This window comes from Aethalodelphis obliquidens, unplaced genomic scaffold (genome assembly GCF_003676395.1).
Source record: "Aethalodelphis obliquidens isolate GAN/ISIS:26980383/991018 unplaced genomic scaffold, ASM367639v1 scaffold5, whole genome shotgun sequence".
Taxonomy (NCBI): domain Eukaryota; kingdom Metazoa; phylum Chordata; class Mammalia; order Artiodactyla; family Delphinidae; genus Aethalodelphis; species Aethalodelphis obliquidens.
The window spans coordinates 50,557,764-50,582,060 of record NW_020837949.1 but is presented as its reverse complement, the minus strand read 5'-3'; the positions used below and the strand labels follow the sequence as shown (position 1 = coordinate 50,582,060).

General features: G+C 41.4%; 1 protein-coding gene across 5 annotated transcripts in view; it reads right to left on the bottom strand.

Moving 5' to 3' along the window:
• The window catches only part of OSBPL3 (oxysterol binding protein like 3), a 206,580-nt gene that overhangs the window by 14,360 nt on the left and 167,923 nt on the right, over nt 1-24,297 (bottom strand). For all 5 annotated transcript variants that reach the window (XM_027102367.1, XM_027102370.1, XM_027102368.1 and 2 more), the window contains 4 exons: nt 23,562-23,812; nt 19,771-19,908; nt 4,408-4,471; nt 1,370-1,448 (listed from right to left, as the gene is read on the bottom strand). In XM_027102367.1, coding sequence (XP_026958168.1) covers nt 1,370-1,448; nt 4,408-4,471; nt 19,771-19,908; nt 23,562-23,812 — 532 coding nt within the window. The remainder of the gene's footprint in view (nt 1-1,369; nt 1,449-4,407; nt 4,472-19,770; nt 19,909-23,561; nt 23,813-24,297) is intronic.

Here is a 24,297-nt window from a genome sequence, read left to right as displayed (position 1 = left end):
CACAATGTGCTCTCTACACACATACATATATGTGCACACACACGAACGTGTACATACAGGCGCACACATGCACATATATACTTATGTATATACACGTGTAGGTGTGTATATTTAGGCACATATGTATACAGGCAGATCTCGCTTTATTGCGTTTTTTACAAGTTGAAGGTCTGTGGCAACCCTGTGTAGAGCAAGTCTATTGGCAGCATTTTTCCAACAGCATCTGCTCCCTTCATGTCTATGAAGTATATAAAACATGACTTTCATAAGCAATGGGAACCCAAAAAATTCATGTGGCTCACTATACTGTAATATTTGCTGTATTGCAGTGGTCTAGAACCAAACCCGCAATTTCTCTGAGGTGTGTCTGTATACATACACACACACATATATATTTTACATATTACTCTTAAGATACGTATATCTTAAGTCTTTTACAATGAGAAGGTATTCAGATATGACTTATGGAGTTAAATAATAATTATGAGGATAATGGTAACAAGACCAAACACTTAAATGACACATAATATGGGCCAATTACTATTTTTTTTTTTTTTTTGCGGTACGCAGGCCTCTCACTGTTGTGGCCACTCCTGTTGCAGAGCACAGGCTCTGGACGCGCAGGCTCAGCGGCCATGGCTCCCGGGCCCAGCCGCTCCGCAGCATGTGGGATCTTCCCGGACCGGGGCACGAACCTGTGTCCCCTGCATCGGCAGGCGGACTCCCAACCACTGCGCCACCAGGGAAGCCCGCCAATTACTATTTTAAGTGCTTTCCGTATCTGCTTAACCTTCGCAACAGTCTTATGAAGTAGATGGTTCATTATCCCTGTTTCATAGATGAGAGAACTAGTGATCAGAAAGGTTAAGTAACCTGCCCAAGGATTTGCAACTAGTAAGTAATGGTGTGAGCACAGGAGTCCCAGTAGCCCAGTTCCAGAGGCCATAATGATTACCATTTTGCTTTATGAATAAGTATCAATAATCCCTGAAGTATTGATACTTCATAAGTATTGATACTTATGAATAAGTATCAATAATCCCTGAAGATCAAGGCCATAGCTTTCTTTAAAAATTTTTTTGACAGTGAGGCAGGACAACAGTGCTAAAGAAATATTATCATGCTTAATTGTGTTAGAAAGTAGAAATGTATTTTTTAAAGCCCCTACTTGGGAACTTTGGTGTCCAGGAAGCATTTCCATTAGAGAGAACAAAAATGTGAGACTGTCAAAATGAAGAACATTTGAAGCTACTGTCAAACACATTAACAGAAAAAAACACACTCAGCACCACGGGGGACAATGGGAATCCTGTTCCTAAACCTTGGCCCTAAATTCTATAAAGTTCCTAACCACAGAAGGAGAACTTACGCTGGCAGAGTCACATGGGTTGTGCCAATGGGAACAATTTCCATGGATTTGCCCCAGAATTTGTTCTTCCATCTCATGTCTGAAATGAAATAATACCAAATATTACATATTTAGCAGGCGAGCTAGGTAGATCAAAGCGTTCTTAGGCTGGATAAATGATCAACCACAATACAGGACAATCTCTTCATAATAAAATTCATTATTATTCAATGTAAGTAGCAACTGAGTACCTGGAACAGAATCAGAGAAACTAAAATTATAAAGTCCCTCCCTTGGAAGAACTCACAGTGGGAAAGGCATACAGAAGTGAAAACGAGTAAGGCCCCCCAGAGAGGCACGGGCCACAACTGGGTATGTTGTAAGGTGAAATGGAACCAGAGAAGGAAAGCCCAACATGCTTGGGGAAGGCATCAGAAGAGGTTTGTCTAAAGAGGCCGCTTAAACTGGGCTTGAAGAATAAACAGTTCACTAGGCAGAGAAAAAGCAGTTTAAGGCAGAAGACATGAGAAGACACGAGAGAACAGGGTGTGGTTCTGTCCTCTGGGTCTCAGACTGTTTAGAGAGAAGAGCAGGAAAACAGCTTGAGTGCAAAAAAACAGCGGGCCCTACAAGCTTGGCTAAGAAGTCTGATTTGGGTGCACTGGGGGAAATAAGGTTTTGTTTAGACAGAGAATTGATGTGATGAGATACAGACTTTGCCAAGATAATTGGCAGCAGTATGGAGAATGGAACAGGAGCAGGAGAGATGAGAAGCAGGTGACCTGTATGCTCAAGGGATAAAAGAGGATGAAGTGAACCAGGACAGGGGTGGTAGGGATGGAGTAGAAGGGAATGATCCTGGAACCATTAAAGAAGCAGAGATAAAACTGGGTGACAAATTAGATGCTGATTGTGAAAGACGGGGAGAATTTGTGGATGATCTCAGATTCTTCCAACTTGCATGAATGATAGTGCCATCAGAGAGACAGGGAATAGAAAAAGAAGGGCAGAGGCAGACGATCCCTCTGGCTGCTGGGTGACAATACACAGACCATAGGGGAGCAAAGGTGAATGCAGGGAGGACAGTAGGGGGTCATGGCCGTGGTCCAGGAGAGAGGTGGGCTGGGACCAGGAAGCTCCTGGGCACATATTACATGATTCTATTTATATGACATGTCCGGACTAGGCAAATCTTTAGGGACAGAAAGAAGATCAGTGGTTGCCTAAGGATGGAAGAGCTTGACAGAAATTGGAAGGTGGGGGGTGGGGGTGGGGGGGAGCAACTAAGAGGTGGGAAAAGAGGTTTCTTTTTGGAGTGATGAAAATGTTCTAAAATTGATTGTAGTGATGATTGTACAGCTCTGTGAATACATGAAAAACCACTGACTTGTACCTTTTAATTAGGTGAGTTGTATAGCCTATAAATTATATCTCAATAAGCTGTTACCCCCCAAAAGATAATTGGTTGTTTAAAGCAAATTAGTAACAATGTATGACAGGGTTTATAACATATGTAAGTAAAATGTTTGTCCACAATAGCAAACGTTGGGGAAGGGGAAATAGAAGTACACTTTTGTAAGCTGCCTTTGCTGTATGTTAAGTAGCATAATATCACTTGAAAGGAGACTGTGATATGTTAAAGATATATAATATGAATCCTAAAGTAACAACCAAAAAATGGAACAAAGAAGTACAGCTAATAAGGCAACAAAGGATATACAATGGAATCACAGAAAATAATTAATCCAAAAGAACGTAAAAAAAGAAGAAAAGGGGAACAAAGAACAGATGCAACAAACAGAAAACAAATAACAAGAGGCCAAATTTAAAACCAACTATGTTGATAATCACAATAAATGTAAGTGATCTAAACAATCTAATCAAAAGGCAGGAAAATGTCAAAGTGGATAAAAAAAAGCAAGATTTGGCAGTCGTGGTCTTATGGAGACACGGGATTGCCCAGGAAGAAGCTGATGAAGAAGCAAAGGGAGTGGAGGAGAAAATTCTGATTGATGTAAGGAGCACACAGGAAGTACTTGAAGAAGACCCCTCCCATTACCTAATACCTAACTTAAAAAAATAATAATAAAGTGCTAACAAGGTCAATGACACAGCAATTAGGAGGTTAGATATCTTATGGGAATTATTTCCAGAGGGTTTCGGTGAAAGAGAAGTCTCCAGTCAAGCTTCAATTTTAAACTTTAGTAGCAAAGACTCAGAAAGGAAACCATGGTACTTGTAACCTAAACTGGTAATATTGCGTCCAGAGAGAGAAACTGGATGGCTACGAACTGGAATGGGGGAAGGAAATTTTTCCACAAAATACTCTTTCTCATCTTTTAAATTTTATAGATGCATTTAAAAAAAGGCAGTGTGGCATATCAGGTGTTAACCAGTTAGCAGAAAAGAATCTTTTAAAAAACTGACATGTGCTCATTGTTCTAAAACCTGGGATGCTCAAATTTTCTTTCTATAGCACCTTCTGACTTTGGAATAAATAACTTAACAAAATTAATTAATCCATTTAGGAAATATTTGCAGCCTTATTTATTCTTCAGAGCAAGCCATCCCTTCGCAAATTCAAAATATAATAAACTGAATACAGGAACAACCCCAAACTGAAAAAAAAAGTCAGCAATGTAACATTTCAGGAATAAAATTTAAAGCTTCAAAAGCAAAAGAACCGTCTGCTGTCTAGAATCTGATAAATAACCGTAAATATTTAATGTCTTGAAATACATGAGGCATTTCAAATGGCCACGGAATGTGATAAAGGAAAAATTGTAGCAATAAACCATGGTGGTGGCCCAGACAAAGACTGAGGATTTTGAAAGAAGAGAACAACTAAGTTATCCTCCAGAATCTTGAATTGTGAAGTCGACAAACGGCAGTTATTGTTCAGAGGTGAGAGGCAAGAACATCAAGTGGTACAGTTGCTTCCAATGAGGCCCAAGTCCAGGGCCCACTTTTGACCTTAACAAGCGTTTACAGTAGTTCCTGAATGAAATAAATTACACCATTACACAAAAGGACAGAAGTCAAATATACGAGCACATTACCTTGCCAGAAAACAAAATTTCCAGACTCAGCGTGACATGCAGAAATAGGTGGGTGGTGGCTGACCTGATGGAAACAAAGGCGAAGAAACAAACAATTAACTTTTGTGTCTCACGAAATCCATTCTTTCTCCCTCGCACTGAGATGTAATACGATTGCAGCCTCGGACTGAACGGAAACTTGTTTAGTTTCCCTTCAATAAGTCTGTCCTCAAGAGGGTGCTCCTGACATAGTCAGCTCTGTCTTGCTCAAATATGTCAGGAAAAAGCCTGTGAATGGAAGCCTCCAGAAGCCTGGGGAAAAAGCAGCCGAGTGGTGAGTGATGAGGGTAGAGACGTGTTTTGAAAGACATGAAAACAAAAGCAGAGATGCAAACACTGCCCACTTATAAATCATCTAATCTGACGTTAGCTGCCAAGGTCAAAATCAATGCTATTCTGAAAGGACCCACAAATGTTTTAATTAAGATGTCAAACAGTCGAACCTAGTTACGTAAATATTCCTAAGCAACACACAAATGCTCTTTGGCTCAGCAGATTTTACTCTTTTGAAAACTCTGCATCACATAGTCCAGCCGCTTTTTATTAAATCACTGACGAGAAGACGAATCCAAGATAGTTTTTTTAAAAAAAGAATGTTTTTATAAAAAAAAAAAAGCTAAACAATTATGGAAGAAATGTTAGTCAACTGCTAAGAAAAAATTTTTGTTCATAAAAATATCTTGAGTAAATATGCAAATTACATTCTAGAAAAGAGAGTCCCGTGTAACAGAGACTGTAGCTCATTTCCCTGCCTTTTATCACTGAGGTCATTACTTCTGTTTTATTCACTAATGAAGAAGCTAAAGAGAAAAGACTTCTCAGTTAATTTCCTCATTATCTCAGTAACATGCAAGGCACGAGAGCAGTATATGTGCTGTTATCATAATTCGGTATTAGTAGAACCAGAGTAATGCTGCTAGCGGCGTTTACAGAAATTTCTCTGACTAAGCTGGTTCTTGGCAAAGGTATCTTACATTTAGGGCATTTGGGCCAAAGCCAGCATATTACACATGAGGAGACTGAAACTAGAAAGACTAAGTAACAGTAACGTTTCCCAAACACACTGATAGGGAAGAAGTAGAGGTAAACCCCAGCATTTTTGGTTTACAGATGGTTTTCAAAAAAGTTTCACAAAAAAAAATCCTTAAGCAGCCACACCCTGTTTTCAAACATATCTTATCAAGAACTCAGTATACTCAGAACCCGGCTTGAGGTGAACAGGTGTGGCAGGAAGTGGGGATGACCAATCCACAACCACTCGCCTTGCTCTGGACCCTGGACTGCAGTGAACACGGAACACAGTTTAAGAACCACTTCTGTGGCCCTCCTCCAGGTGGAGAACGGCAGGGACAGGATCATCGTGAGTGACACCACACACACGTTCAACTGATGGGAGTGCAATGGTACCAGCCTGGCTCGGAGAAAAGTAGGGACAAAAAAGTCAACAGGGCAGGCATCTTTCAGGTCTTGATGAACATAAATCCCAGATCCAATATGAGGTGGGAGGTGCACATTTACTGTCCCTTGATGGTCTTAATTCTCAGAGGCCTCTTGAGAATGTGAGCCCCCTCCCCGTGCCTATGTGCTTTTCAGCTCAAACACTGACTTAGAAACCTCACTCCTAAAATGCAACTCTCTGCTTTCCTTCATCTTCTTCTTTTTCAGTCCAACCCCCTGAAGATACTTTATATCACAAACCGCTACACCCCTGTTTTCCCTTCTTTTCCCACTAGCTCTCAACAAAAACAGCGGAGTTAACTTTTAAGCCTCAGGATCATATAAAACTAAACTAGGGCAAGACAACACCAACCCCTCACTTCTTCACTCTACCTGCCCTATCCACCCCCGAGTGGAGGGGAGAGGAGCTATGGAATGTTCCCCTGTCCCACAATGTAGGCATATTTTAAAGTAGATTATTATAATGTAGATCATATTCATTCCCACAAAAATTATATAGTAAAAAATGTAAAGATCACAGCCTTTATCAAGAATTTGGCATTTTATAAGTCTGGCTAAATATAAACATCAAAGCAAAATACAATATATAAAAACTATAAACTCTTCTGTAATAATTTAAAATCCCATAATACAAGGATAAATATACTGTCCATATGAATTATAAAAGCAAGCCTATCATACCATAAAGTATACATATGTCCCATAAAATGCTAATTTGACCTTTTTTTTTTTTTGCGTTACGCGGGCCTCTCACTGCTGTGGCCTCTCCCGTTGCGGAGCACAGGCTCCGACGCGCAGGCCCAGCGGCCATCTTCCCGGACCAGGGCACGAACCCATGTCCCTGCATCAGCAGGCGGACTCTCAACCACTGCGCCACCAGGGAAGCCCTAATTCGACCTTTTTTTTTTTTTTAATTTGACCTTTTAAAATGATTGTGTCAGATTAATGAATCAAAGCTTAGCAAAGTGCCTTTAGATGGGGTCCAAGGGCTGTTTTCTGAATGCATTAATCTCAACATTGAAATATCAGTGATTTGGCTTATTTCTTTCTGGCTTAAAAAGGCCTTTGGGAGTGATTTATTTGGTGCACATGGCTTTTCAGAAGTTTACAAAGCTTTCCAGGGAAATTAAATTGATGCCTTATTTTTCTTTGATATATTTCCTCACAACAGGTTATTTATTCATGAAACATTTCTGAAGCCTCTGCCATGTGCTGCATGAGTTTCAGAGAGTGAGGGAGAGCTTCTGAAGTCCCACAGATCTAGAACCTAACTGCAATATCATCTACTGGCTGTATGACCTTGAGTGTGTTTTAAAACCCTCTGGGCCCCAATTACCTCATCTGCAAAATAGCGCTAGTACCACTGACTTTGCAAACCCAAAAAGATAACACATGGAAAGTGCCAGGATCATATGCTGGTATGGAGTAAGCAGAGATTAAATTTTAACTTTGTGTCATGAGTGGTATTTCCACTTAGCTCTCACGGTCACCTTGTGTCTTCATTACTCTTATTTTATAAATTAGGAAACGGGTTCTTTCCAGTGAAGAGCCTGCCCAGTGTTACACAGTTAATCAGTGATGAGGGTAGTGTTTTAAACCCAGGTCCTCAGACTTCAAATCCAATGCTGTTTCCTGCGATGCCTCAGCTGCTCCTCAATGACTGCTCTCAAAGTTGGGCTCTGGTCCCTCCCCAGAGCCTCGGCACACCATTAAGGTCCATCTCATGGATACTTGGAGAAGGAATCTTCTGAGTCTGACCTTTCCAACCTCTCTCTCATTTATTTCTTTGTAGAATGAGGTCTGAGAATCCCTCTGGCTTCAAAATGCTATCATTCTAACATCTGTTTTCTTTGAATCCTAACATCAGAGGCGGCAGTGGATGCCAGCCAACTGGAGAAGATTCTGTTAAGTCTTTGATTAATTTTAATACCCATGGAAAGGGGGTAATACACAGTTAATCATTTAATCTTTGTTGATGGTAATCTCTCTAAAATCTACCGGAATAGAGAATAATGTGCACAATCGAACCTGTGTTTGCTAGTACAGGATTTGGTTGAGTTTCTCTTCTCATCACATTGTAACCCAGGCATAGAAAGGCACTAGATTTTGAGTCTGAACTGATTCAGCCCCGCAGTAGACGCTGTCTGTTAGTCTGCTAGCTAAAGCCACTTTAGACTAGTTTTTTAGTATCTCTCTCCATCACTTCCTCTCCATTCCAATCAAATAAGAGCAATTTCTGACTGGTAAGGATTCTCAAACATTCAGGAAATTAGTTTACATGGTTTTTACTGTGCAAATATTTATATGTATCTTTTTTCTACAATCCCAGAGTCAATGAGTTCCCATGGTAGTTAAGAATTCTCGTAATTTATTTGTGTATCTGAGGTCTTTCTTCACCCTGACCTAATCATTTGTGATAGATGCTTTGAGAATGCACTTTATATGAGGTGGGTGGTAAGGAGAGGAGAATATGGGTCAAGAGTGCATTCAATATGTGTGTATTTTGTAGGTTTTTCTTCTTCAGATTTAGAAAAATAAACCCTTAAATACATCAATTCTGCAGCTCTCCAGAGGCATAACTATAGAGTCCTCCTAGTTCTGGACGCGTCTCTAACCATGAAGCCCTGCTCGTGGAAAAGAGAACAAGTGGCAGGTCAAAAATCACCCACGGAGGGGACCAAGGCATTCATCAAACATTTGCTGATTGCCTGTGATGTGTCAGGCACTGTCTTAGTCACTGTGGATACAATGAGAAACAAAAGAAACAAAAATCTTTACCCTCCTGGAGTTTACGTTTTAGTGCAGAAGTAGGTGAGACAGACTATTAAACAAATGAGCACATAATCTGTCAGTAGTAAAGGAGAATAAAGCAAGGATGAGGATGGAGGATGGCAGATGGTCAGTGGAAGTATCAGATCAGACAGGGTGGTTGGGGCAGGACTCTGTGATAGAAACCTCTGAGGCTAAGAGAAATAAGGCAGTTAACCACATGGATAGCTGGGGGAAGTATGTCCAGATCAGAGGACACAGCCACTACCCAGGGCTGACAAATGCCCGATATGTTTTAGGAGAAGCAAAAAGGCCAGCATGGGGCTTCCCTGGTGGCGCAGTGGTTGAGAGTCCGCCTGCCGATGCAGGGGACACGGGTTCGTGCCCCGGTCCGGGAGGATCCCACATGCCGCGGAGCAGCTGGGCCCGTGAGCCATGGCCGCTGAGCCTGTGCATCCGGAGCCTCTGCTCCTCAACGGGAGAGGCCACAGCAGTGAGAGGCCCGTGTACGGGAAAAAAAAAAAGGCCAGCATGGCTAAAGCTAAATGAGTCAAAGTGGAAGGAGGCGTGATATCTGGGGGTGGCATATCGCAGGGCTTTGTGGGCCATAGCCAGGACTTGGGATTTGATCCCAAGTGACTGGGGAAATCGTGAGAGCAATCACTCTGGCTGCTGAGTGCAGAATTGGCTATGGAAACAAGAGACCCGTTGATGAGTCTATCGCAACAAGCCCAGTCATTGATGCCGATGGCTTGGGCTTGGTGGCCAGCACCAGTGGGGTGGCAGTGAAAATGGCTGGTTTTGGAAGGAAGATCCTAGGATTTGCTGATGAATAGGACGTGGATTATAAGAGAAAGCTATTAAGGAGGATGCCAAGGATACTGGCCTGATTTTGGGGAAAATACAGTTGCCAATTATTTTCTCTTCCCCTAAGTTCAGAGTTAAGCACTTATTTGATAAATACATGGTTTCTTAAAAAAAAACAAAAAAACAAAAAACCAAAAACTACATTAAGTAATGACTTGACCTAGAAATGCAGAAGCACTGGTTTAGTCACCTTACAGTTGACTTATTGCTTATTTTATTTGAACAGCTTGAATTTGCCCTGATAATGTCTTTAAACAAGCTGCCACTTTAATCAGAAGTAAATAACCCTGCCTACTAGTAGATGAAAGAACTATTCAGACGGGTGATGTGGGTGTGCAACGGGGTGGGGGTGGGGGAGTGATAAGTAGGGTATTTTTAAATCCAGCCAAGAATGTTCAGAGTTCTGATGAGTAACAGAAAAGGAAGAAGGGCTGAACCCATGAAGCAAAAGATAAAAGACTTCAACTGAATCTCTTACATTTTAGTAACTCAATAACTTTGCTCAGCTTTGCTGCCAGAAACTCAACAGTAGTGGCTGGGTGGGTAAATGGTGAAGATGGCTTGAGCAGTGACCTGACAACTGAAGTTCCAGGTAATTAGGAAAAGCCACTTTTAGACAATAGCTTAACTGCTTATCCTTTATAGACACCAACTTCTGTACTTTTGTTCCCAAAGGTACAAAACAGAGAAGCAAAGCAAACTGAAATGAGTTTTCTGACCCGTCCAGTCCCTGATGAAGCTCCAACCCAGGCTGCCCGAGAACCAAGAATCCTGCCAGCAGGATCCTCGGTCCCTGACAAGGCAAAGGAAGTCCGTTCCTTCTGGATTCCCTTGGAAAAAAAGGAAACTCCTCCCCTGAGAAGGTGGAACAGTCAGAGGTTAGCACATATGACGGGAATGTTTATGATTGATTCCTGAATATTCCTTGTTCACAAAGGCCACTGCCCAGCCCACAACGGGAGTTGAGAACAAAGCCCTACGTGAGTTTGGAGGATGAAAGATTTATGTGACAATGAGAGGCAAAACCCCATAGTCTGAACAGTGTACAAAAGGCTGTTTTCACATCGGCAGCTGGTGACTCCGGCAGCTCTGAGCACTAAACCCACACAAGAGACACCAAAAAAAAGGTGAGGGAGAGAGGATGCTGGAATAGAAACAGAGGGTGCAGCTGAGGGCCACTGGAAGGTGCCGATGGGCCTAGGCGTCGGTTTCCTCACCTGTAACTGATCCTCACCCCACTTGCCACACAGGGGTATTGTGAAGATCAAATAAGGTCCTGCACAAGTTTGAAAAGCAAAAAGCACCCTGCAAGCATAATACTAGTTAACTGATAGGAGGAAAACTTGAAGAGCAAATGCTTTCTCTCGTTTCTGACTGCACGAGTCATTTTGCTCCTGCATTTTTGGGTCTTCTGCATGAGATACAAGGTAAAGGGGACAAGCTTCCACATAGCTGAACTCTGCGCAGTAGTACTTACTTCAACTTCCTTAATCACCGACGACTCCAAACATCCCCATACCCACCAAAACCACAAGCCACAAAACCTAAGGGCTTGGAGGAAAGGGATAGACATCACTTTCCAAATCACCTGACTCTGCTGTCTAGAAAACTCAGTAGAAAAGCTGAGTTAGCTTTGTTTCTTTCCAGGTCCTTTCACTTGGAGATATGATTTCCATCAATGTCCTCCTTAGAATAAAATTCAACCCCCAAATCTTAATTTGGGGTCCTGTTCAGTTTATTATATTAGTCATTCAGCAAGCTCTACTTATTGTAGAGAGATACAAGAAAGCAAAGAAGCCCCAAACTCGGAAAGCGGAAGTCCATCACCTACACCTAATAGACAAGGGTAGAGTCACGCTGTCTCCGTAACAGAACATCTCCTGGGTCAGAAGCAGAAGGAGCCAGACTGGCAGGTACCAGCATGAAACAGAATAAATGCTCTGGCACTCTCTTTAGATGTGGTAAATTAGAAAGCCTTCATGCACAACGGGTCGCCAGGTCAGCATAACCAACAGAGGCGAGGGAGGGAATGGGGGAGGCTGAATGGATGTTTCTCCTGCTGGCTGGGAAAGGAAGGCCCTGGTCAAAACCCTTTTCACTTCTGCGGCAATGGACAGCCTGCCACATTGAATTAAATAGCCACCTCTCCTTCTCACCGTACACTTACCTGATGACTACAATTCTGTCTTCCTAAGTAGTCTATGGGGAAAGCATCACTGGTCAGGCTGACCAAAGCCATCTGGTCCCCACGGCAGGTCTATTTTTCATGCTAAAGGCATATAGTAGCATTCTGGTTTACATATGTCTCTTATAACCTTAGCTAGTGTGATTCTGTCCCTGAGAGGCTCGTCCATTCTCAGGTATATTTAAAGAATCAACTCTCTAGCCCATAAGGCTAAATTCAAGACAGATGAAGTGGTTCCCTCACGATCAGGACTGTTGGTATCCCCATGGTGAAGCCAGCTGTGAGGACTCCTGGGTGCCTCATGGCTTGCTTTGTGTCAGAGACTCACCAGTGACATTATGCCACCTTCAAAGCACCTGAATCAGTACAGTAGATATAGCACATCTTATTTCAACACTCCTCTAAGTGTTCTTAACACTGTATATTAAAAAGCATTTTAAAAGTTGCCTCTAAATATAAGAGCAATAACCAGGTACTGAATGTGCTTTATATATCAATGTGTTATTTCCCTTACCCTTCCTGCAACCTATGAGCTAAGCATGATCATTCCTATTTTACAGATAAACAACTGAGTTTCAGAAAGTTTAAGTAGCTTATACAAGGCCACACACAAAGTGGCGGGGTTAAGATTTTAAAGCAGGTCCATATGACACCCAGCACGCCCTATGCTACTAACAACGGCCAGATCCCTTTCTTGCTTATTTCCTTAGGATCCGTTTCACGGAACTAAAGACTAACTTATGTAATGCTCTTTCTGTCTCTGTGCACATGTGCCCAGGAGCTCTGCTTTCTCTCTCCCTGCCACCACAGTGGAAGCACGTGCAGATCCTGAATCAGCCCTGCCCCATCAAGGGCTAGTGGGATTGAAGCTCAGCTTTACAACAAGCTCACGTTACTACTCTTTTCTTCTACCTATTCTTCCTGTCCTGATTGTCTGCTGTAGTTTGGAGCTATTTTCGGCCTTTGTTTTTTCACATGAGTGCATGTAATACCATGGTAACCAAATTATATTTTCATTTATTCACATTCCATTTTAGATTTAGTATTTAAATAACCCAGTTGAATTGGAATCAGATTATCTTACCCTTTAACTACTGATTTAACCCCCTACCGCCCCAATATCAGTGTTTAATTTCTCGTTTTAGCTGCTAACTGGAAAGCGATTGAAAATGTGCTTTGGGATTATTGTATAGTCATTTTCCTTTGAGTTTCAGAGAACGGTGCTCGTAATTCACAGTTAAGACAACCACCATCTTCATAAGTCTCTCAGCCACACAACCCTCCCCTTCCTACTCCCATAATACCAGTCCACTGATGAACAAGGCAGCAAGATAACAGAAGGAAAATAATGTTTTAGCAACCCATCCCTTTTTCCTCAGTTTTCTAAGAATTGAGAGGGGTGAAATATATCAATGATGTTTCACGTTCCCAGGCTGACATTTAGGGATATACAGAGGGTAGACACACTCAGGTGCTGCCTTAACCAGATGGGAGAGAAATGCTCTTTATTTTCAGGCAGGATGCACTCTATTTTAGCTAAACAATTCCTTACTGACAGAGGTTTTCGATGTCCCCAACATTCCACTATGGCAAACCATGCTGTCATAACGTCAATAACGACAACAAACCTTCATATAACACTTTATACTTCAAGTATAAGTGCTCTAAGTGCTAGTGAAAGGGAGAGCTGAGATTTGAATCTAGGCTGGCTGACTCCATAGATACTGTTCTTGAATATTATTCTCTGTTAACTCAGGCGGGCAGGGTCTTGTGGAACCTCCTTAGGGAACTCAAGCTGCGTAAGCATAAGGTATGTCCATCCACTGCATAAGGGACAGGCGTTCTTGTCTGCCCCCAGTTCCCACCCACTGCAGTATCCCAGCACCTGGAACGGTGACAGGCAGGTGGTATAGTCTCGAGAAATATTTATGGATGGAATGAATAAATACACGAATAAAGGATTCCTCTTAAATTAAAATCAAGAATAATGTGTTTATTTGGTGCTGCCCCTTCTGAAGGGGGTGCTTCTGCTCTAAAAGGATGATTCAGCAAGCTAGGGTGCACACTTCCAATCTCTAAGTTGCAGTTGGGCAAATGCTTCGTGCTTTAAAAGTCCATCCCCACACACTTATACCACAGAAGTCCACCCACTGGAGTGAAGGCTCTGAGCCCCACGTCAGGCTTCCCAACCTGGGGATCGGGCAACGGGAGGAGGAATTCCTAGAGAATCAGACTTTGAAGGCAAGTGGGACTTGACTGCAGGACTTCAACAGGACTGGGGGAAACAGAGACTCCACTCTTGGAGGGCACACACAAAGTAGTGTATGCATCGGGACCCAGGGGAAGGAGCAGCGATCCCAGGGGAGACTGAACCAGACCTACCTGCTAGTGTTGGAGGGTCTTCTGCAGAGGTGGGGGGTGGCTCTGTCCCACTGTGAGGACAAGAACACTGGCAACAGAAGTTCTTGGAAGTACTCCTTGGCATGAGCCCTCCCAGAGTCCCCCATTAGCCTCACCAAAGAGCTCGGGTAGGCTCCAGTTTGGGGTCGCCTCAGGCCAAACAACCAACAGGGAGGGAACCCAGCCCCACCCATCAGCAGTCAAGCTAATTAAAGGTTTACTAAGCTCTGCCCACCAGAGCAACAGCCAGCTATACCCACTACCAGTCCCTCCCATGAGGAAACTTGCACAAGCCTCTTAGATAGCCTCATCGATCAGAGGGCAGACAGCAGAAGCAAGAAGAAATACAATCCTGCAGCCTGTGGGGAAAAAAAACCCCACATTCACAGAAAGATAGACAAGATGAAAAGGCAGAGGGCTATGTACCAGATGAAGGAACAAGATGAAACCCCAGAAAAACAACTAAATGAAGTGGACATAGGTAACCTCCCAGAAAAAGAATTCAGAGTAACGATAGTGAAGATGATCCAGGACCTCGGAAAAAGAAGGGAGGCCAAGATTGAGAAGATGCAAGAAATGTTTAACAAAGACCTAGAAGAATTAAAGAACAAACAAACAGACATAAACAATACAATAAGTGAAATGAAAAATACACTAGAAGGAATCAATAGCAGAATAACCGAGGCAGAAGAACGAATATGTGACCTAGAAGACAGAATGGTGGAATTCACTGCTGCAGAACGGAATAGAGAAAAAAGAATGAAAAGAAATGAAGACAGCCTAAGAGACCTCTGGGAGAATATTAAATGCAACAACATTCGCATTATAGGGGTCCCAGAAGGAGAAGAGAGACAGAAAGGACCCGAGAAAATACTTGAAAGGATTATAGTCAAAAACTTCCCTAACATGGGAAAGGAAATAGCAACCCAACTCCAGGAAGGGCAGAGAGTCCCATACAGGAGAAATCCAAGGAGAAGCACACTGAGACACATGGTAATCAAACTGGCAAAAATTAAAGACAAAGAAAAATTATTGAAAGCAGCAAGGAAAAAATGACAAAAAACATACAAGGGAACTCCCATAAGGTTAACAGCTGATTTCTCAGCAGAAACTATACAAGACAGAAGGGAGTGGCATGATATACTTAAAGTGATGAAAGGGAAGAACCTACAACCAAGATTACTCTACCCGGCAAGGATCTCATTCAGATTCGATGGAGAAATCAAAAGCTTTACAGATAATCAAAAGCTAAGAGAATTCAGAACCACGATACCAGCTCTACAACAAACGCTAAAGGAACTTCTCTAAGTGGGAAACACAAGAGAAGAAAAGGACCTACAAAAACAAACCCAAAACAATTAAGAAAATGGTCATAGTAACATACATATAAATAATTACCTTAAATATGAATGGATTAAATGCTCCAACCAAAAGACACAGGCTTGCTGAATGGATACAAAAACAAGACCCATATATATGCTGACTACAAGAGACTGAAAGTGAGGGGATGGAAAAAGATATTCCATGCCAATGGAAATCAAAATAAAGCTGGAGTAGCAATACTCATATCAGACAAAATAGACTTTAAAATAAAGAATGTTACAAGAGACAAGGAAGGACACTATATAATGATCAAGGGATCAATCCAAGAAGAAGATATAAAAATTATAAATATACATGCACCCAACATAGGAGCACCTCAATACATAAGGCAACTGCTACCCGCTATAAAAGAGGAAATCGACAGTAACACAATAATAGTGGGGGACTTAACACCAATCGACAGATCAACCAAACAGAAAATTAATAAGGAAATACAAGCTTTAAATGACACAACAGACCAGATAGATTTAATTGACATTTATAGGACATTCCATCCAAAAACAGCAGATTACACTTTCTTCTCAAGTGCGCATGGAACATTCTCCAGGACAGATCATATCTTGGGTCACACATCAAGCCTCAGTAAATTTAAGAAAATTGAAATCATATCAAGCATCTTTTCTAACCACAACATTATTAGAATAGAAATCAATTACAGGGGAAAAAACATAAAAAACACAAACACATGGAGGCTAAACAATACGTTACTAAATAACCAAGAGATCACTGAAGAAATCAAGGAGGAAATAAAAAAATACCTAGAGACAAATGACAAGGAAACCATGACGATCCAAAACCTATGGGATGCAGCAAAAGCAGTTCTAAGAGGGAAGTTTATAGCTATACAAGCCTACCTCAGGAAACAAGAAAAATCTCAAGTAAACAATCTAACCTTACACCTAAAAGAACTATAGAAAGAAGAACAAACAAAACCCAAAGTTAGCAGAAGAAAAGAAATCATAAAGATAAGAGCAGAAATAAATGAAATAGAAACAAAGAAAACAATAGCAAAGATCAATAAAACTAAAAGCTGGCTCTTTGAGAAGATAAACAAAATTGATAAACCATTAGCCAGACTCATCAAGAAAAAGAGGAAGAGGACTCAAATCAATAGAATTAGAAATGAAAAAGGAGAAGTTATAACAGACACCACAGAAATACAAAGCAGCCTAAGAGACGACTACAAGCAACTCTATGCCAATAAAATGGACAACCTGAAGAAATGGACAAATTCTTAGAAAGGTATAACCTTCCAAGACTGAACCAGGAAGAAACAGAAAATATGAACAGACCAATCACAAGTAATGAAATTGAAAGTGTGATTAAAAATCTTCCAACAAACAAAAGTCCAGGACCAGATGGCTTCACAGGTGAATTCTATCAAACATTCAGAGTAGCGCTAACACCCATCCTTCTCAAGCTCTTCCAAAAAATTGCAGAGGAAGGAACACTCCCAAACTCATTCTATGAGGCCACCATCACCCTGATACCAGAACCATACGAAGCTACTACAAAAAAAGAAAATTACAGACCAATATCACTGATGAATATAGATGTAAAAATCCTCAGCAAAATACTAGCAAACAGAATCCAACAACACATCAAAAGGATCATACACTATGATCAAGGGGGATTTATCCCAGGGATGCAAGGATTCTACAATATACACAAATCAATCAATGTGATACACCATATCAACAAATTGAAGAAGAAAAACCATATGATCATCTCAATAGATGCAGAAAAGGCTTTTGACAAAATTTAACATCCATTTATGATAAAAACTCTCCAGAAAGTGGGCATAGAGGGAACCTACCTCAACATAATAAAGGCCATATACAACAAACCCACAGCAAAAATCATTCTCAATGGTGAAAAACTGAAAGCATTTCCTCTAAGATCAGGAACAAGACAAGGATGTCCACTCCCGCCACTATTATTCAACATAGTTTTGGAAGTCCTAGCCACGGCAATCACAGAAGAAAAAGAAATAAAAGGAATACAAATTGGAAAAGAAAGAGTAAAACTGTCACTGTTTGCAGATGACATGATATACTATACATAGAGAATCCTAAAGATGCCACCAGAAAACTACTAGAGCTAATTAATGAATTTGGTAAAGTTGCAGGATACAAAATTAATGCACAGACATCTCTTGCATTGCTATATACTAATAATGAAAAATCTGAAAGAGAAATTAAGGAAACACTCCCATTTATCATTGCAACAAAAAGAATAAAATACCTAGGAATAAACCTACCTAGGGAGACAAAGGACCAGTATGCAGAAAACTGTAAGACACTGATGAAAGAAATTAAAGATGATACCAACAGATGGAGAGATACACCATGTTCTTGGATTGGAAGAATCAATATTATGAAAATGCCTAAACTACATAAAGCAATCTACAGAGTCAATGCAATCCCTAACAAATTACCAATGGCAGTTTTTACAGAACTAGAACAAAAAATCTTAAAATTTGTATGGAGACACAAAAGACCCCGAATAGCCAAAGCAGTCTTGAGAAAGAAAAACGGAGCTGGAGGAATCAGATTCCCTGACTTCTGACTATACTACAAAGCTACAGTAATCAAGACAATATGGTACTGGCAAAAAACAGAAATATAGATCAATGGAACAAGATAGAAAGCCCAGAGATAAACCCACGCACCTATGGCCAACTAATCTATGACAAAGGAGGCAAGGATATACAATAGAGAAAAGACAGTCTTTTCAATAAGTGGTGATGGGAAAACTGGGCAGCTACATGTAAAAGAATGAAATTAGAACACTTCCTAACACCATACACAAAAATAAACTCAAAATTGATTAGAGACCTAAATGTAAGACTGGACACTATAAAACTCTTAGAGGAAAACATAGGAAGAACACTCTTTGACATAAATCACAGCAAGATCTTTTTTGATCCACCTCCTAGAGTAATGGAAATAAAAATAAAAATAAACAAATGGGACCTAATGAAACTTAAAAGCTTTTGCACAGCAAAGGAAACCATAAACAAGACGAAAAGACAACCCTCAGAAGGGGAGGAAATATTTGCAAATGAATCGACGGACAAAGGATTAATCTCCAAAACATACAGGCAACTCATGCAGCTCAATATCAAAAGAACAAACAACCAATCCAAAAATGGGCAGAAGACCTAAATAGACATTTCTCCAAAGAAGACATACAGATGGCCGAGAAGCACATGAAAAGCTGCTCAACATCACTAATTATTAGAGAAATGCAAATCAAAACTACAATGAGGTATCACCTCACACCAGTTAGAATGGGCATCATCAGAAAATGTACAAACAACAAATGCTGGAGAGGGTGTGGAGAAAAGGGAACCCTCTTGCACTGTTGGTGGGAATGTAAATTGATACAGCCACTATGGAGAACAGTATGGAGGTTCCTTAAAAAACTAAAAATAGAACTACCATATGACCCAGCAATCCCATTACTGGGCATATACCCTGAGAAAACCATAATTCAAAAAGACACATGCACCCCAATGTTCATTGCAGCACTATTTACAATAGCCACGTCATGGAAGCAACATAAATGCCCATTGACAGTGGAATGAATAAAGAAGATGTGGTACATATACACAATGGAATATTACTCAGCCATAAAAAGGAATGAAATTGGGTCATTTGTTGAGATGTGGATGGATCTAGAGACTGTCATACAGAGTGAAGTAAGTTAGAAAGAGAAAAGCAAATATCGTATATTAGCGCGTATATGTGGAACCTAGAAAAATGGTATAGATGAACCGGTCTGCAGGGCAGAAACTGAGAGACAGATCTATACAACAAACGTATGGACACCAAGGGGGGAAAGCAGGGGGGAGAGCGGCAGGGGGTGGGGATGGTGGTGTGCTGAATTGGGCGGGTGATTGGGATTAACATGTATACGCTGATGTGTATAAAACTGATGACTAATAACAACCTGCTGTATAAAAAAATAAATAAAATTAAATTAAAAAAAAAAGTCCCTCTCCACTACAACTTTCAACAGGAAGGGCTCTGACGATGCATATGGCCAAACAAGCCTCAGCCTGGCTAGCGCATTTATGCCCATGGGTGGCAGAGAGGTTTCAGTAGAAGGAAACTGATCCCTCTCTTTATGTGTAAAGGCACTGTAATTATCTCAGCTGCTTTGAAGCCAGTGAAAGGTGGAATATAAATATTTCAAAAGCACATTTAATGGGAGGCATAAGCAACTTCTCCCAACAAACAAAAAGGGTGTATACCCACCTGTTCTGAAAAAAACTGGAAGCCCTTGTCCTCACGAATACACTCATATGTTTCTCCAAGAACTGGATTAAATGGCTTGCTCCCAGCGCGGAAGTAGCTAGATGCATATGCGGACACGGCGAAGGCTGCCACGTACACCTAGCGAGAGCGGAGAGAATCTGGTTATTTCTCCATCACCAAGAAATTTATTTTTACGAACAAAGACATGAACAAAATAAAACCTTTCTCTCTTTACAATTTATCTTGAAAAGCCAAAGATTTGTCCCTGGTTTCAAGACACCCAAACCGACTTTGGTTTCAAGTTGTAGGTTTAAATAGTGTTCATTTTGGCCCAGGCACAAGTGGACCAGACCTTTTCAGATTGTCCATTTGGTCTGATGCCTGCAAGATGCCTTTCAAGATGGTGAGTCAGTCCCTCTAAACCAGCCACTGTCTGAGAATCCTGAGGTCGTGCTAAGGCTTTTGAGGAGGAGAGGGATGAAGAGTATTAAAAAAGCTAAACTTCCCTCAAAATTCAGGAATAAGCCACAGGGAACTCCGCTCAATACTCTGTAATAACCTAAATGGGAAAAGAACTTAAAAAAGAATTGATACATGTATTATATGTATAACTGGAATCACTTTGCTGCACACCTGAAACTAACACAACGTTGTTTATCAACTCCACTCCAATATAAAAAATAAATTCAGGAATAAGCATCCTAAGTTTAATCATTCACAATTTGATGTTGTAGAAACCAAAAAAAACCCTCATTTTGACCAAAGAAAATCTTTGGGGGTCATTTCCTGAGCCTGGGACAGAGCACAGTGTCTTTTAAGAAGTTCTGCTTTTCTGGGAGGAAAAATGAAAACTCAAAGAGGAAAAGGAGGGAAAACTATAAGTGAACACGAAATGAGCAAAATCCTTTAATGGCTGTGGCTGTGAGGGTCTCAGCATTTTCCACAGCTCCCCTTTCAGGGCAACAAAGAGCCACAGTTCAGGCACACCTCTGTTTATTGTGCTTTACTTCATTGTGCTTTGTAGAAACTTCGTTTTTTATAAATTGAAGGTTTGTGGCAACCTTGCATCAAGTAAGTCTATTGGCACCATATTTCCAAAAGCATTTGCTCACTTCATGTCTCTGTGTCCCATTTTGATACTTCTCACATTATTTCAAACTTTTTCATTATTATTATACTTGTTATGGTGATCTGTGATCAGTGACGTTACTACCACCACTCAATGAAGGCTCTGGTGCATTGATGGTTAGCATTTTTTAGCAATAAAGTATTTTTTTTTGCGGTACGAGGGCCTCTCACTGTTGTGGCCTCTCCCGCTGCAGAGCACAGGCTCCGGACGTGCAGGCTCAGCGGCCATGGCCCACGGGCCCAGCCACTCCGCAGCATGTGGGATCTTCCCGGACCGGGGCACGAACCTGTGTCCCCTGCATCGGCCGGTGGACTCTCAACCACTGCACCACCAGGGAAGCCCAATAAAGTATTTTTTAAGTTAAGGTGTATACCTTGTTTCTTTTAGATATAATGCTATTGTACACTTAATAGACTATAGTATAGTGTAAACATAACTTTTATATGCACTGGGAAACCAAAAAATTCATGTGACCCACTTTATTGCAATATTTGCTTTATCGCAGTGGTCTGGAACCAAATTCGCAATATCTCTGAGGTGTGTCTGTATCCTTTTTGGTCTTTTGAGGGGCAAGGGGCAAAAAATTAAACCTAAGTAGCAACAGCAAATTTTCCTTTCTAGTACAGAATAATAATCTCAATATTATTTCCTCTTCTCAGCTCATTTCATGAAGTTTCTTATATTGGAAAAGAAAAAGCTATGTGCCTTTCTTAAATGTTCACCAGTCACGTAACTTTCAACAGCCTTTTGAAAACTGGTCCCACCTTACCACCTCACACTAAAGTGTATAGAACACTCTAGAGCAGCTGGAGAGCTTATAAAGATCAATTTGCTGTGCTCAATTCAGTCTGTTCTTGAAACCTGGGTATCTGTTCCTCTCTCTGCTTCCTCAGATGTCTGTTACCTGATAAACAGCAAGGTCACACGTCTACATGGAATGCTGAATCAACCCTGAATCACCTTCACAATTTAACATATAACACATTTATAAAAGAATCTGGTATCATTCATGATGTAGGGGGAGAGAGGAGGGAGGGAGCAGGCAGAACGAAGCATCCTCCTTGTGGGCTGACCATATGAGAGAGAATCTCTGCAGGGGTAGAGCTGACCTTCATACTCAGAGCAGTAAACACAATCCATGGGCTAGGTTCGTCCTCAATTCTTTCCTGAACTTTCCCTTCCTAATGTACTGGTGCCTTTCCTCAAACTTCTTCTCAACGTCAATGACACCACTCAATCAGCTGCCATCCGAAGGGTCTCTAAATTGCTACGAGGATGAAACACCTTTTAAGGATGCTTTCATCTTCAGAGCCAATCATTTTCTTTAAAGAAAAGCGCTGTCCACGAATGATAACTTTTAACACTTGCCTTGGCAGCTAATTGCCTCCCTTTGTTCACAGAAATTCTCTGGGGAAGAGTAACAAAGAAGACAAAAAATAAACAGCTTGTTTTTCTCTCCTACTCTGATTATCATTAGTATCAAGAAAGAAAATCTCTTTGATGGGAGAAGTCCCAGGAGACAGTATGGGATGAGACAGGGATGTCTCTTTCAACCAGTAGTTAAGATTTTCCCTTAATCCTCAAATCACTGAAGAAATTGAAGTTTCAATGAGGGTTTAAACTGCAGAATGTGTACATTTAGAAAACAATGGCCTCCAACAGTGAGAGGTGATGTATAGCTGGGTCCCTCCCTGAGGCTGGGGGCGTGCTGTCCCACTTAGCCAATCAGCAAATGCCTAGGGCAGAGATGCTGCATTTGGCGGAAGACACTCACGTCCCAGCATCCCACACAAACAATGACCTTTCTGTTGAGCAGGTAACATACCAGGAGGCAAAAGGAGGAAGAGACACTAAGTTTTGAAGAACAAAAAGCCACAGTCACAGAAAGGGCTGATTTGGCCACAGTCTTGCCACTAAGGTACCCCTAACCCCATCCCCACAAGACAGGGGAAGGATGAGAAATACTCGGAGACCCCTTCATCAGAAGCCCCATCACTTGATTAGAATCGATACTGAGTAGAGAACAGAAGGTTAATCTCTCTAGGATGAGGTTTTTTTAAAAAAACGTATTCTATAAAATAAGAAGTGTGTGTGTGGGATCAACTATACTCTGATAAAAATTAATTCAAAAAAAAAGAAGTGCGGGGGGGTGGGGGGGAGAAGAATCTTTCTGATGTGAAACCTGTGAGTGAATGATATTTTCTAAAAATTTAGGGGCCGATAGGACAATTCCAAAAATAAACAAAAACGTTCTCAAGGGAAATTTACCCTGGATGAAACAAAACAAAACAAAACAACCAGCTCCAAAAATTAAGTTCTATCCGCTCAGGGTAGTAAAAATAAATACTCAGACAGCCCTCAAGACATGTCTTCCAGCCAGGCAATATCAGAACAATCCCATGGAAGGTTCTGGAGAAAGAGGAAGCCCGAAACCACAGAGCAGAAGTAGCCCCAGGCCGCAGCTGTCACAGGGAAGCCGCGCCCAGTGGCAATCCCTGACCAGGTCACTGAAAACAGCCAGGCGGAGGGGAAGCGGAGGTGGCTGGGAAATGAACCGATCTGACGGGCAATCCAGATGGGAACCGGAGGGACAGGAGCCCTGGCTGTGCCCGTCTTGGCTCTGCGGGGCCCTGGGAGCGGCCACCACGCCTGCGGTGCTCACCATCCTCTCCAGGGCACTGGGCGTCTGGGCAGCCTTGTCCAGGAGCTCGCTGTACTCCAGCTCCTCACACAGCCTCTGCAGCGTGTTGAGGGGCTCATTGAGTTCCACCGGCATGGCCACCTTAGACAGGTCCTTCCCGATGTTCGTTCTCAGGATGTTCCACAAGCTGACGTTACCGGACTTGGGGCACGGGGCCGGCAAGCACGTTCTTCTTTTGGACTTGACTTCCCCTACACTTTGGAGAACAGGCTCTGAAAGGGAAATAAGTCTGGTTGCCTTATAAGGATTTTCATTTTATTTTAAAACGGAAAAAAAATCCACCTTACTGAGCAAGTACGCCATGATACTATTAATCTCAGTTATCCAGATTATGGCTGAAGTCAGGAAATAAAAAGAATTCTGAGCAGCTAAATGAAGTACAAAAAATTATAAGCACTAAAACTCGTGGACTTTATTCATGGGGAGGTCTTCATACTCCTAATCAAAGGCTAGTTCCTCATAGCTTATATGCACTAAGAATAAAACTGGAAACTAGATTGCTATGCCCAGAGCGGTTACTTTTAAACTCTTTTTAAAAGCACTTCAAGTTCTGATAAAAACTTTTAAAGTCTTTAAAAAAAATCGTTTCCAATTCTGGTAAAACAATTGTGTTTATATTATAGGAAAATTATAAAGGAAACAAAAGTCATCGAATAACCCACTACCCAGAAATAGTAGCCATTTATATTTTGGAGTA